The following is a 13,683-nucleotide window of genomic DNA, read 5'->3' on the forward strand; positions in this document are numbered from 1 at the left end:
AAGACATTCTGGTAAACTATAAGTAGATAACCTGATCATTTATAAGAAGACCTACTGGTATATAAAAGAAGACCGCCTTCTTTTATATAAGGATTTCCTGGTCTTCTATAAGAAGACATCCTTGACTTATATAAGAAAACCTCCTGGCCTTCTATAAGAACTTCTGGTCTCGTAAAACTAGACGTTCCGGTCTTCTATAAAAAATACCTTCTGGTCTTCGAAAAGAAAACTCAAACATCAATAAGAAGACCTCTTGGTCTTCAGTAAGAAGTACTTCTAAAAGATGTACCTCCTTCTGGTCTTCGATAAGAAAACTCAAACATCAATAAGAAGACCTCTTAGTCTTCAGTATCCATATCCATAAGGAAATCTCTTGATAATTTTTTAGAAGTATAAGTAGACCTCCAGTTTTTATATAAGAAGGCTCCCTGGTCCCTGGTATAATATGGTTTCCTTGTCTTATATAGGAAAACTTCATCGTCTTCTATAAGAACTTCTTGACTTCAACAGACATTTCGGTCCTTTTGTCTTTTTAAAAAAATACCTCCTGGTCTTCGATAAAAATATCTCATGATATTCGAGAAAAATACATCCTAGGCTTGGAAAATAATAACATCTCGTCTTTGAGAAGACATGCAGGTCTTCGATATGAAAACCTCCTGCTCTTCAATAAGAAGACCTCACGGTCTTTAATAAGAAGAACTTCTAAAAGAAGACCTCCTTGCCTTGTATAAGAAGACTTGCTGGGCTTCTGGACTTCTAAAAATATATATATTGATCTTCTATAAAAAATCTACTGGTCTGTTGTAAGGAGTCCTCCTGGTCATGACATTCCATAAGATGTCCGCATTTGTCTATAAAAGAACTCCTAACAGTCTAAAAGAAACCCTCATCTTTCTATAAGATAACTCCTGTTATTCTATATGAAGGTATCCTGGCCCATTAAGAGACGGCCTACTGATCTTCTAGAAGAGTAAACATTTCGGATCTTCTACAATATGTCCTTCAAATCATCTATAACTAGTCCTACTGGTCTTCCATAAAATAGCTCCTTGTCTTCTATATACAAATCTCTTGACTTTCCAGTGAGTTTTTAAATAAGTTGTGTAATTTTTGTATTCACTTTTTAGATATAAAAAATCGAGGATTATTTTGGAATAAAAATGAAAGCATATCGTCAATGGGGAACCATATATTTTTCATAAAATTGTACAAAAACAAATTGCAATGTGGCAACCCTATATTCGGTTAAGACTTAAGAATTCTATCTTTGAGGTCTGGAATTGATGCGTAGACCTTATTTTCCACTTGGCTCCAAAAGAACAGAGTCGAAAAATTGTTGGCCACCAAGATCTAGGTGGCCAACTCTCATATGATTTTTGAATCCTATCAGAAAACTTTTCCCATAATTTTTTTTTTCGTTGGGCATGTATCCTCGACTTATTGAAAGTAAAGTTTTCCATACCATTCAACTTCGATCATAAATAATCAATAACGATCTATCCATGACCCAACCTCATTCTCGAAAAAGTAAAGTCCAATGACCTACCGGACTAGAAACGCCACACGTTAAGGATGAAGAGGCTTCTTTTGAATAAATAATGAGTATTCAATGATATTCCGGATCATTTTCATGCATTAGAACGACTCGATCCGCAATGACACGAAGTTGTTAATAACCGGCCCACTTTGCCTTTCAAAGCCTCAAGACCTCAATCTTTATGCAAAATTCGGTGTAATGACGATTGAAAAATATTTTTGGAGTCTTATAAGACTTGTCGGGTTTACAATTGGATCTTCTATAAAAGCTCAATTTGACCCATCCTCCGTTAAAATATCATATTTGTACTTTCCAACAATTCCACTTTGTTCCTTTGAGCCACTGTACCACATATATATTCTTTTGTTATTCATTTGTATTTGTGTAATGTTCTATTGGTTGGTTTGTTGGATGCTGCTGCTCCGTTCGTTCATTACTGGCTGATGGTTGATGCTGGCGTCTGTCTGTAAGAAAATATGAAAATTTTCTATTTTTGTTTTGTATGTTTTTGTTTGTAAGAAAACATAACAACACATAATATATTTTGAACACAAAACAACAATCATTTGCATGTTTTAATAGTATTTGTAGAATGTTTTATTTGTTTTTGTCTTCCTTCGCGTGTTATTTTCTTGCTTTTGAAACATAAAGACATTAAAATAGCATAGTTCGTGTGTAACACATTAAACATTAATATTTTTTGTTGAATATAGAATAAGGAATTTTATTAAGGAAATAATAATAACAATAACCAACAACATCTTTATGTCTGGCAATAATAAGGGAAAAAATCATGATACTCCTAAAAGTAGGCAATGAATTTGTACAATGTCATGCCGTTGAATAGATTTGTGGAATTACAAGAACGACAATTGTTTGTGGGGGATACAATTTAGCAAAAGAAAAGAATATTTAAATTGATAATATAATAATATATTGATAACAAAAATCGAAAGTTTGGCATTTGTTTAAATATTTATGATTATAAATATTCGCATTTTTGCAATTAGCTCAGAATTATGTATATAGTTGAAACTCAAAAATTTTCAAATGACAATTAAAAAAATTAGCTTTCTTACCCACAAACTTATTTCGAAAATTTTCAGATATAAATTTTGAATTATGTTATGTTATGAAAATATATTTAATAAATTGATTTAGATTGATATTTCCCTCCATTTCATCTGTTTTACAAAACGTATATTTTAATAACTCTGCTATTTTTCTCCGACAGCCTGTATAAATGCATTTAACTAATGTATTCAGTGCACGTCCTTGTGTGTTATTGAAACATTTTCTTAATTTTTATTATTTATTCTTTCCTTCCATTCATATTTCTGGAGTAGCAAATATAAATTATACATTTCCATTATATTTGCTTGTTGGCTTGTTATTATTGCCAGCTAATTAGTAATTAACATTCAGCAAAGTTCATATTTATTATAAACATCTGTATATCATATATTCTCTATCTTGCCTTCTGTGCTCTTCTAATAAATTATATTCTATCTCTCTCGCTCTCCGCTCCATTATTGCTTTTGGTGTGTAATTAGACTGATTAAATATCAGCCATCTTTCCTTACTGTGGTTCCTTGTAATTTATATTTATACGTCGTACACCAAACCATCCATAGACATTTATAATGATAATGATGACTAATTAATGATGTCTATGGAGTATAATAATTTCTTCTAAAAGCTACGTCGATGCATACAAACATATATATAATATGTACATTGTATAATTCGTATTAAGTGATTTTTCCAGGAATCACATTGTATTTTGAAAATTTCTGTTGTTTCTCCTCTGCTTTTTCATTTCAAAGTATCTTTTGATTTATGAATAATGCGTCTGGGATTTATTTAAAAAAAATCCTATGGGATAATATTTAAATAAAAGGATGGGAGGAAAAGCAGACGTTTATAAGCCTTGGGAGGATTTGATGTTAAGGTGAATTTATGATTTTTATCATAATTTAATGTTACAGGTAATTTGTATTGTTTGCATTCTCGGTGGTTACAATTCTCTACTGAAACGAGCCAATCCTCGTCTAAAATTTTTGTATGCACGGATCTACAGTATGGCGTGTATATTTAATTTGAATTTTGAATTTTTGCACATATGTTATGGTACTACTAACTGTTTTCCCGATACGATGACCATTGATTATTGATTTTTATCTAAAGCCTTTTTAGTCTTGAATAAAAGGAACTACTGTGATATCTTAGAAGAGGAACTTTTGGGCTTCTGTAAAAAATTATTTAGAAAACCCCATCTGTAACATATAATAAGTCAATTTAGTTGTCTTTAAGGATAACCTAGTTGTTTTCTATAAGAAGACCTCCTAGTCCTATATAAAAAGATTTCTTGGTCATCTATAATAACTTTTGCTAATCTATTAGAAGACCTAATAGAAGTCAATTAGTCTATTTTTCGAAGACATGAAGGTATTTCAAGTAGAATACCTCCTAAACTTTTAAAATAAGTCAAGGTGATCTACTAAGAGAAAGTCATCTGACATCCTAGTCTTCTTGTAAAAAGACCTCCTTGTTGTCTGGTCTTCTATAAGAAGACCCTTCGCCCCCTAATGCAGACCGTTTGGTCTTTTGTATATATTTTGTATATATCTGTATTAATACCTCATGATCTTCTCTGCTCATATCCTGTTGTATATAGGTTGTTTATATTTATCAAAGAGGTTTAGTTTTTAATGTTGTTCGAATCGGTTATTCAATTCGCTTTAAATTTAATTTAAAAGTTTATAAAATATTGATCCTTCGTGAGGTAAGTACCAGAAGGAGAGGGCCGACGGAATCCACATTCGGACTTTAGTTAAGATTGGTAAAGATAATGGCATGTGCAAAGTTTAGTTCAAATCGGACATTTCATATGCCTCATACATGATTTTGAAATATTGACATTTTTCACCATTTGTCAGAAGGAGTGGACCAGCAAATATGTTGTGCTATGTTTGGATCAAAATTGGCATTCCATTCGCATGTTATTGAATAGTCTGTTCGCATGATATTTTAAAATTATTATTATTTTTTTTGCACAATTTAGACCATTTTGTGTGGGAGATACCAGAAGGAATGGACCGATATTCCCCATCATCGAACTTGAAATAAGTTTGGAAGAAATATTACGATGTGCAAAGTTTGGATACCATCGGTTATACCTTACGACAAAAGCCGGCCAGACGGACGGGCGAACATTTGTAAATCGATTCAAAATTATCTGAATCTGATTTTGTCCAAAGAAACACACACATTTTTGACTTATCCCAGTGTATAATACCCTCATTAGCTATAAAGCTGAGGAGGTTATAAAAAGCTCAAACTCATCCATGGGTTTACTTTTTATTTTTGGTTCTTCATCCAACTGGGCCTGAATGGATCACTGATTTAGCAAGGTATCTAGGTAGACTTACAGGTAGGTATGTAAAATCACTTTCTAAGCCGACTTTTGAATTAGGTGAACTTTGACATGTCTCAGAAAAAAACTAAGTTTTGTACAAAGTAGCAGTCGAAATTGGATCAGATTTAGACATTATGGGAGTTAGTTTGTTTATAATACTCTTACATAACTTTGTCCAATTTTATATAAATGCAAAGACCCTAAGTCTGCCCTAATGAAATGAAATTCTGCACAGATTGCCTAAAGTCATTTTAATGGTACTTCATAGATGCTATAACTGTTCGATCGACAGAAGGTTATACACATACAACAAATTTTATTGCGTTCCTCATAGTGGGGTGTATAAAATGTTCGTTGTACCGTACCGTTGACCTTTGTAAGTAGGGCGTCATATTTCGATCTGATAGAGAATCCATGTGTATAATTTAGACCAAATCCAAATCTCAATTAGCAACATACGCAATTTACAAATTTTCAAAATTTATGCTTTTTAAGAGAAGTACCACAAAGTGTTAGATCGATAGACACTTTTTTTAACACATAGTTACTCACTTAGTCGGACAGGTATTCTTACAGAAGATTGGATGCGAGGGAAGCGACTGGTGTAGAGCTTGTGGAAAAAACAGCGTAACATTGGAAAATTCCCTATGCCACTACGCAGCTTTTGTAAACTTCCGAACCCAATTCTTAGGTAACAACACCTTTCGCGGAAAACCCAACCTGGATGTGTGTGAATGGGAAAAACTGAAGGATTTCACAAACAAAACAAAATATTAAGAAACCCAATTCCAAAAATGACTTCTTCTAACTTTCTACCTTCTCTAGAGCGCACAAAAGGACACTCACAGGCATTAGTGTACGAGTATGTCCTAAAATTGGATATGATGATGTAAACCACCACTCTTTTCAACCATACCTACTGCCTTCGAGATTTCTCGTGCACACCCGTCAAATGTCCGTGGATCTGGACATTTCTAAATCGACTCTAAATTGTCATTTTGGGTCTTAACCTGATATTTCATTTACCCTCGCCCTTATTTAAAGCTGTGGCTATAATTACATAGAATTTTCATATTTTAGACATCATACAAAAATGTCCTCCCCACTGATCCCTGTCGTTTTCATTTTTTATATTCACACATTTAAAAACTGTTATTACACAAAAAAAGTCATTTATATTTCCACTTTAAAAACTATGATTATTGAAATACAAAAAAAATTGAAAAACGAAAGGAAGGGGATAGGAAGAGGAAGAAGAAATCGACAATAAACATTCAGTGTCCATAAGTGCGTGTCAACATTGTGAATGTGTGACACATATGGTCCAACATGTTAGTGTGTTTTTTTTATAAGAGTGCAAAAAAGCAACAACAGTGTGTGGCACAGTGGGGTAATTATAGGAATTTTTATATTAAAAACCAAAAAGGACATAACAAGGATAAAAAATAAAAATATCGTGTAGATATTTTTGTGTAATAAATTATCACATTTCACAAAATGTGAAAGAAAGGGAAAGATTATCTAATATTCGACCAATCCTAAAAACGAAAAAAATGGACTGGTAAAATATTTTTTTTTCTTCTATTATACAATTGCAAAATATTTACAAAAGAATTTAATATATCAAACATTTAAGTTTATGAAAATATTTCATAAGCCTCCCATGGTTTTTCACTTGTATATGCATCAAAAAATGAAATATTCTTGTAAATGTGTGTTATAAATGCTGTTGTATGTGTATGTAGTAACTAGAAATATGGGATTTTTCCCCCAGCTCTCTTCAGTAATGTTTGTTATTGTTGTTTTTCTTATATCGGTACGTTTTAATGTTCCATATGGTCATAAATTCACTGCAATATTTCCATGTAACCGAGCTGAATACTGGGCCGGAGAGTAAAAGAAAAAAAAAAAAACAGAAAAATTATGACAATAGCTGGTGTCATAAACATTTATGTGTGCCTAAGTGTTTATTTTATGTTCTTCATAGGCGGGATATTAGGATAAGACTGTAAGGAGTTTTTTTTAAATAAAATAGGATTAACTTTGTATGAATAGGATTCGAGGGCAAATATATTTCTGGCCAAGGCAGTATAAGGTGATGCCTGAAATTATCATTGGAAAGTTTTACATTTTTTAGCACAAACGTATTCAGTACGGTTTGGCGTACGGCCATGTGTTGTGTTGTTCACAATACATAAATCATGCTGGATAATACTTTGATAAACAATAAAACCATCTGCATACCCTCGGCCTTATGCAAATTTCAACCTACGCAATCAAAATAATTGTTTTAAACCCCATGTTTCTTTAAAGGGACCCCCCATTCTCGGGGTCAAAAACTTTTTTTTTTTTGATTTAATTCGAATCTACACTAATTCAAAAATGTCCCTAACAAATTTCATGTGAAAATCTCAAGAACTCTTGAAGATATAGCCGATTTATTGTGTCAGCATCAAGTGAGGGCTAAAGGGCTTCTCAAACTTTAAACGCGTTTTTCTCTTTTGCGAATGGCGGGCACGATAACTTAAAAACTAATAACCCAATCGATTCTAAATTTTTACAGGTTTCTCGGTGATGTCACTTGTATGCTAGGATAAAGCCAATCGGTTATATCTTCTTATTTTTTAACTTGGGTTTTCTTCAAAAATCGGTGATTTTCACTTGAAATTTTTTGTCCGCCATTTTGTTAATTTTAAAGTAGATTTGAATTAAATCAAAACAAAATGTTAACACCGTTGGAATTTTCGGATTCCGATGTTCCAGTGAGGAGTTATCATGCCCGCCATCAAAAATAAGGGCTTCTCTTTAATTACAAAAAACAACAACAAAACAATTACAAAATTTATTTGTAAATTATTTTTCTTCTCTTTTAAATCGTCAAATATATATGTGCAAAGTTACAAACCTTAACAAGAATTGGTATTGATTTACCAGCCCATTGAAAATCTTGAAAAAATAAAATCGAGAATGGGGGGTTCCCTTAAACCAAATCAGTTTCATGTAATTAGGAGTCGACTTATAAATGTTCGTCTGTCTGACTGGCTGGTGCCCACGATAACTCTCGAAGCGAGTATCGGTTACGTTCATCCAAAATCTGCAAATCGTAACATTTCTTCCAAACTTTAATCAAGTTCGAAGATGGGGTATATCGCTCTACCTTTCACCCAAATGGTATAAATCCAAAACCAAGGTTAATGTTAAGACGTTGGTTCCAGAACTTCAAAACCATTATATACTTCCATCAATTTGTTTCTTGTAAAATAATTATTTCATAAACCAAAACTTCACTCCATGCTATTAAATTGAAATTCTTCCTTTATACTCTCTTCATACCATCATCAACTTTCCGCCATAAACACCATCTGAGTGTCATTTCATCTTTCAAGGATTTCTCTCACCTGCACTTCACACTAATACCAGACGAAAAAAATCATGCTAATACAATAATCCAAGAAATGGTTTTTCGAAATTGAAGAAGATGACGATGATGCAGCATTTCGCACGAATTTATGCAAGCCAAAGGAATAAAACAGACATTCCAATGACATTTACCTTCCAAAAAAATGTTAACGAATTTTTTCCAAAGAATTTTGTTGTTTTTATTTGGTAATTCCTCAAGTTTTTTATCTATTAGGACATGTCCTTCATTTACCAAAAAAAAAACTTGGATAGGATACAATGAAATTACATGAATAATTGTGCCAAAATAGTGAAGCGGGATAGGTGCCAAAGAAAAAAACCAACAACATTATCGATTGCAAGGTGTGAAACTGAAATCAAACACACACACACGTACAGTTTTGGCAAAGTTAATTTAGATTTCCAGGTATTTCAGTTTGCATTTTGGAAACACGTATTCTTAGAGATTATTGAAGGGGGTGGAGAAAAATTTTGTAGAAAAAATATTGAAGGCCAAAAAGTTTAGACAATAAAAAAAAATTGGTAACTTAAAAAAATAAAAAAATCTAAGAAAATAGCACCACCTCTTGGAAAAAGGACTCCAACGATATCTCAACAACATAATCTTTAAACAAATTAAAAAAATAGTCCTTAAAAATGTACAATGTCCTTGAAAGAAACATTCCCAAAAAATCCTCGTAATCTTAAAAAAATGCTATAGAAATCATAAGTTTTCTTAAAAAAATTCACTTTGTCCTTTAAAAATATATTTTTTAAATCCTCTAAATCCTTGAAGAAGTATTAGTTAAAAATTCACATAGTTATACAAAATATTCTTAAAAAAATAAAGAATTTATCTTCTAGGATAACAAACTTAATGATAAATTCTTTAAAAAAAATCATGTAATCCTTGTAGTCCTTGAAAAATTATTCACTACCAAATCTAGAATTATAGTAGTGGTAGTCCTTGCAAACATATTCCCAAAAAATTCTGGCAGATACTTTTTGTATTACTCAAAAAAAATATTGTTTTAAAAATTCATGTCCTTCCATTTTTAAAATCCACCTAATCCTTGAAATTTATTTCTTCAAATAATGGACGTAGTACTTATATCCTTGGTAGTCCTTAAAACTGTGATAAACTGTGTTCCAAAATGCTTCTTTTCCAAATCCACACTTAGATATTTGTGGTTCCTGAAAATATTTTTGTATCCAAAGCTAGGGCCTTAAGGTCCCCTGAATATTTGTTTCTAATTGACGTTTTTATTCTACATAGTACTTTAACATATTTCATTAAATCCACTCTTATATCCTTAATAATCCTTGATTTTTTAATTAACGATTAGATATTAAATGACCCTTAAAAACCAAATTCTTAAAACCCAACGATTCCCTTTTAATATTTCTTGAAAAATATTCTTTAAAAATCCACTCATACATCCTTGATAGTCCTTGAAAAATATTCTTTAATAATTCAAGCTTACATCACTAATAGTCCTTAAACCAATATACTTTAAAAATCTACCCTTACATCCGTAATAGTCCCTGAAAATAATATTTATAAAATTCACTCATATATCCTTAAAATTTCTTGAAAAAAATATTCTTTAAAAAATCCACGCATTCATCCTTAACAGTCCTTGAAAAAATATTCTTTAAAAAATCCACATTCCCTTTTTAATAGCCCTTTACAAAATTTTCTTTAAAAATCCACGCTTATATCCTTAATAGTCCTTGAAAACATATAAGTTAAAAAATGTATGCTTAGAATATTAAAAATCCTTCAAAAATATCCTTTCTTGAAAATCCACGAAACATCATTGAAAATACAATCTTAAAAAATCAACTTTGGCCCTTCAAAAATATACTTTATTCCACGCTTATATCCTTAATAGCCCTTGAAAAATAGTTTTTTTTCTTAAAAAGCAACATTTGTATCCTCAATAGTCCTTTAAAATATTCTTTAAAAATTCACGCTAATTTTTAAAAAAATTCTCTCTCCTCACCTCCTAATAATCCTTGCAAAAATATTCCTTAAAAAATTCACGCTCACATACCAAAGAGTACTTGAAAAATTATTCTGAAAAATCCACACTTACCTCCATCCCAACATACCATTCAGTAATCAAATCTCAATACCACTTGAGAACAAGCTTATAATAATAGTTGTTCTTAAGCTTTTTTTAGTAATATTAAAAAAATGTTGTTAAAATTTGACTTCACAAACAGTTTTCAACTATGCTTGATAAACTATTGTTGTACACAAATGTTTCTCAAGAGTTGTATATTGAGATGAGTAACCTTTATACACACTAGTTAAGATAAAATTACATTTGTAAGCTTATTCTACAATTGCAAGAATAAGCTTTTAGTAACATTACACAAGTAATTGTATCATAAGGGTTCCGTTTTGATTTTTCTACAATTATTAATAAACATTTCTCAAGATTATCTCAAGACTTTTTCAAGCTTAATGCTTGTGTTGGTAAGCTTAATATAATATTATTCTCAATACTTTTGGTTTGTTGGGATAATAGTCCTTGAAAAAAAATATTCTTTAAAAATTCCACTCTTACTTCCTTATAGTCCTTGAAAAAAATATTTTTAGGTTATTAAGCATCATAAACAAATATTCTTTAAAAATCAAATTTTCCCTACAAAAATATTCTTTAAAAAATCAACTCTAACTTCTTTAATAGCCCTTGAAAATATATCCTTTAAATATCCACTATTAAATCATTAAAGGTCCTTTAAAATATGATATTCAATTCAATCTTAGATCCATAAAACTGTCTAAAAAATCTGATGTTACATGGATCTTAAAATATATAATTTAAAAAACAAGTTTATATCCTTAAAAGTTCTCGAGATATTTTTTTTAAATCCATGAGTTTTGCATTGGATGTCCTAGAAAAAGATATTGTTTAAAATTCGAAGAATATTCTTTTAAAAATGATTTCAGATACAAATTTAAATCATTTTTTAAACTTTAATCCGATTTTCAATTTCCATTACCATTTTATCAAAAATTTTTGCACTTCAGTTCCATTTTTAGCTCAAGAACACAACATCGCTCTAAAAAAAATAGACTGAACCAAAACCAAACCGAAAACCATATTGAAATACTTCCTTTGGTCGGCAGTTGTATCCGGATTTGTGATGTGTCCCAAAATGTGTATGTTCCTGTTCTCTAGTTGATGTTTCTGTTGTTGTCGTTGTTATTGTAAACCTAATATAATCTCCTCAACATTTCCTCTATTTGTGTTTTCTTTTTTCAGCCAGTCGTCCTGCATGAATGACAGTGTCGCCAGATAATCTAAACCATATGTGTGTCTGTGTGAATTCTTCAACTGCCTACTGAATCCGTATTACGCATATATGAAACTTGATTTATATTGGCAGCTTTATTCCGGGGAGGCAACATAGGCGCGCACACAAACACACACATCGCACATCGGGGCACACAGTAAAAGCTATCTGTGCGGCAAAAGGTTACTTCTAGATATTCGAGGTGTTGTTGGGATCAGGTGACTTATGGTGTCATCACTTTGGCCATTCATTGCTTTATGGGTTGTGACACCAGCACCACACCCACCATCATCGTCATCATCGGCAGTAAAGTTTCCATCATGTTCTCCTTGTCAATCAAGTCGATATGTCATTCATTGAATGGCTACAAAAAAGGTTTGCTATTCAAGAGATTTTCTTCTTCCAAGTGATTTTGTTGTTGTTTTTGTAGTTCTTTCTTATAATGGATTGAAGTTTGTCCTGTCATTTTAAGCTGTTGTTCTCCGTTCTGTCCTTTTCATGTCCTGGCAATTATTTGTATGTTTGGCCTAAAAAATCATAAGCCCACTTTTAGCCTTACCATTATCGTCCTCATCATCATCGTCCTCATCCCCATCAGTTTTGTCATTGTTTCGTTTTTCTTCCTTTCTTCCTCTGTAGACGCTGTAGCTCCGCAGTGTAGTGAGTGAGTGCGTTTGTGTCTATGTGCGTATTGTTGTCCTTAGGCTTAGTAGCTACTCACTTTCAAGGTTGACAAGTAGCCTCTTGGCCTCTTGTTGTTGTTGTTTTTGTCATTTTGACGTGTTTGCTGGCCCTTAAACAGTTTTGCAACTAATTTACCGGCCAATGGTAGAATAATTTTGAACTTGTTTCTTTGGTTTGGGTATTACACAGTGGGGAGAATTCAAATAGAGTCACTAAATGGCTGAGATTTTATAAAGACCACATTTAAAATGACTAGACAGCTATAATCATGCTAATTTTTAAATATATATTTTCAGGAGTTGCAAATATATTCACCTAACTTTACGTAGATTCTTTAAGAATGTCTTACTGACGGGATTGTGAAGGCGCTAAGAGTGGATTTGTGTCGACATTTTCCAAGATCTATAAAATATATAGATGTGGCTAACAAATGGGAAGGATATTGTTGTAGATTTTTTTACAAATATTTTTTAATGATTTGCTAGGACATAAACGTGGCGTGGATTTTTTCTAGGAATACATTTCAAGGACTATTTATTAACAATTTTATTATTTTTATTTATTAACAAATATTTCCCTGGGGCTATTAGCGATATTAATATGCTTTTTTAAAGAATATTTGTAAGGAAGTAAGAATATTTGTATATTCAAGGACTATTAAGGATGCAATCGTGGATTTTATATAGAAGGATATATATATATATATATATATGTGTGTGTGGATTTTCAACGAACATTGTTGCAAGGAGTAAAAAGGATAAATGCGTGTATTTTATAAAGAATGTTATTTTTTAGGAATTAGGAAGGATATAAGCGTGGATTTTTAAAGAATATTTTTCAGGGATATACAAGGATATAAGAGTGAATTTTTATAAAATATTTTCTAAGGATTAGCAAGAATATAAGCGTGAATTTTTAAAGAATATTTTTGTAAGGATTATCAAGCATATCGTGTTTTTTAAAGAATATTTTTTCAAGGATTAGCAAGGATATAAGCGTGAATTTTTAAAGAATATTTTTGCATGGATTAACAAGGATATAAGCGTGGATTTCAAAAAAATATTTTAGCACGGATATAAGCGTGAATTTTTAAAGAATATTTTTGCATGGATTTGCAAGGATATAAGCGTGGATTTTTAAAAAATATTTTTACATGGATTAACAAGGATATAAGCGTGGGTTGAGAAAAAAATTCAAGGATTTAAACGTGGATTAAAAAAAACAAGGATTAGCAAGAATTTAAACTTGAGTTTATATTGAAAAAATTTCAAGGATTTAATTGTGGATTTTGGAAGCCTATTTTTCAATTTTTTGGTTTTTTTCAAGAATATAA

The 13,683-nt window shown here is 31.4% G+C and overlaps 1 protein-coding gene across 2 annotated transcripts in view; it reads left to right on the forward strand.

Moving 5' to 3' along the window:
- The first annotated feature begins 11,980 nt into the window (after positions 1 to 11,980).
- LOC133336057 (mucin-19-like) overlaps positions 11,981 to 13,683 on the forward strand; it is a 41,368-nt gene continuing 39,665 nt past the window's right edge. For both annotated transcript variants that reach the window (XM_061544352.1, XM_061544353.1), the window contains exon 1: positions 11,981 to 12,041. In XM_061544352.1, coding sequence (XP_061400336.1) covers positions 11,987 to 12,041 — 55 coding nt within the window. In that variant the 5' untranslated portion in view covers positions 11,981 to 11,986. The remainder of the gene's footprint in view (positions 12,042 to 13,683) is intronic.

Source organism: Musca vetustissima, unplaced genomic scaffold (genome assembly GCF_032173495.1).
Source record: "Musca vetustissima isolate MV318-11 ecotype Yass unplaced genomic scaffold, APGP_CSIRO_Mvet_v1 utg744, whole genome shotgun sequence".
Taxonomy (NCBI): domain Eukaryota; kingdom Metazoa; phylum Arthropoda; class Insecta; order Diptera; family Muscidae; genus Musca; species Musca vetustissima.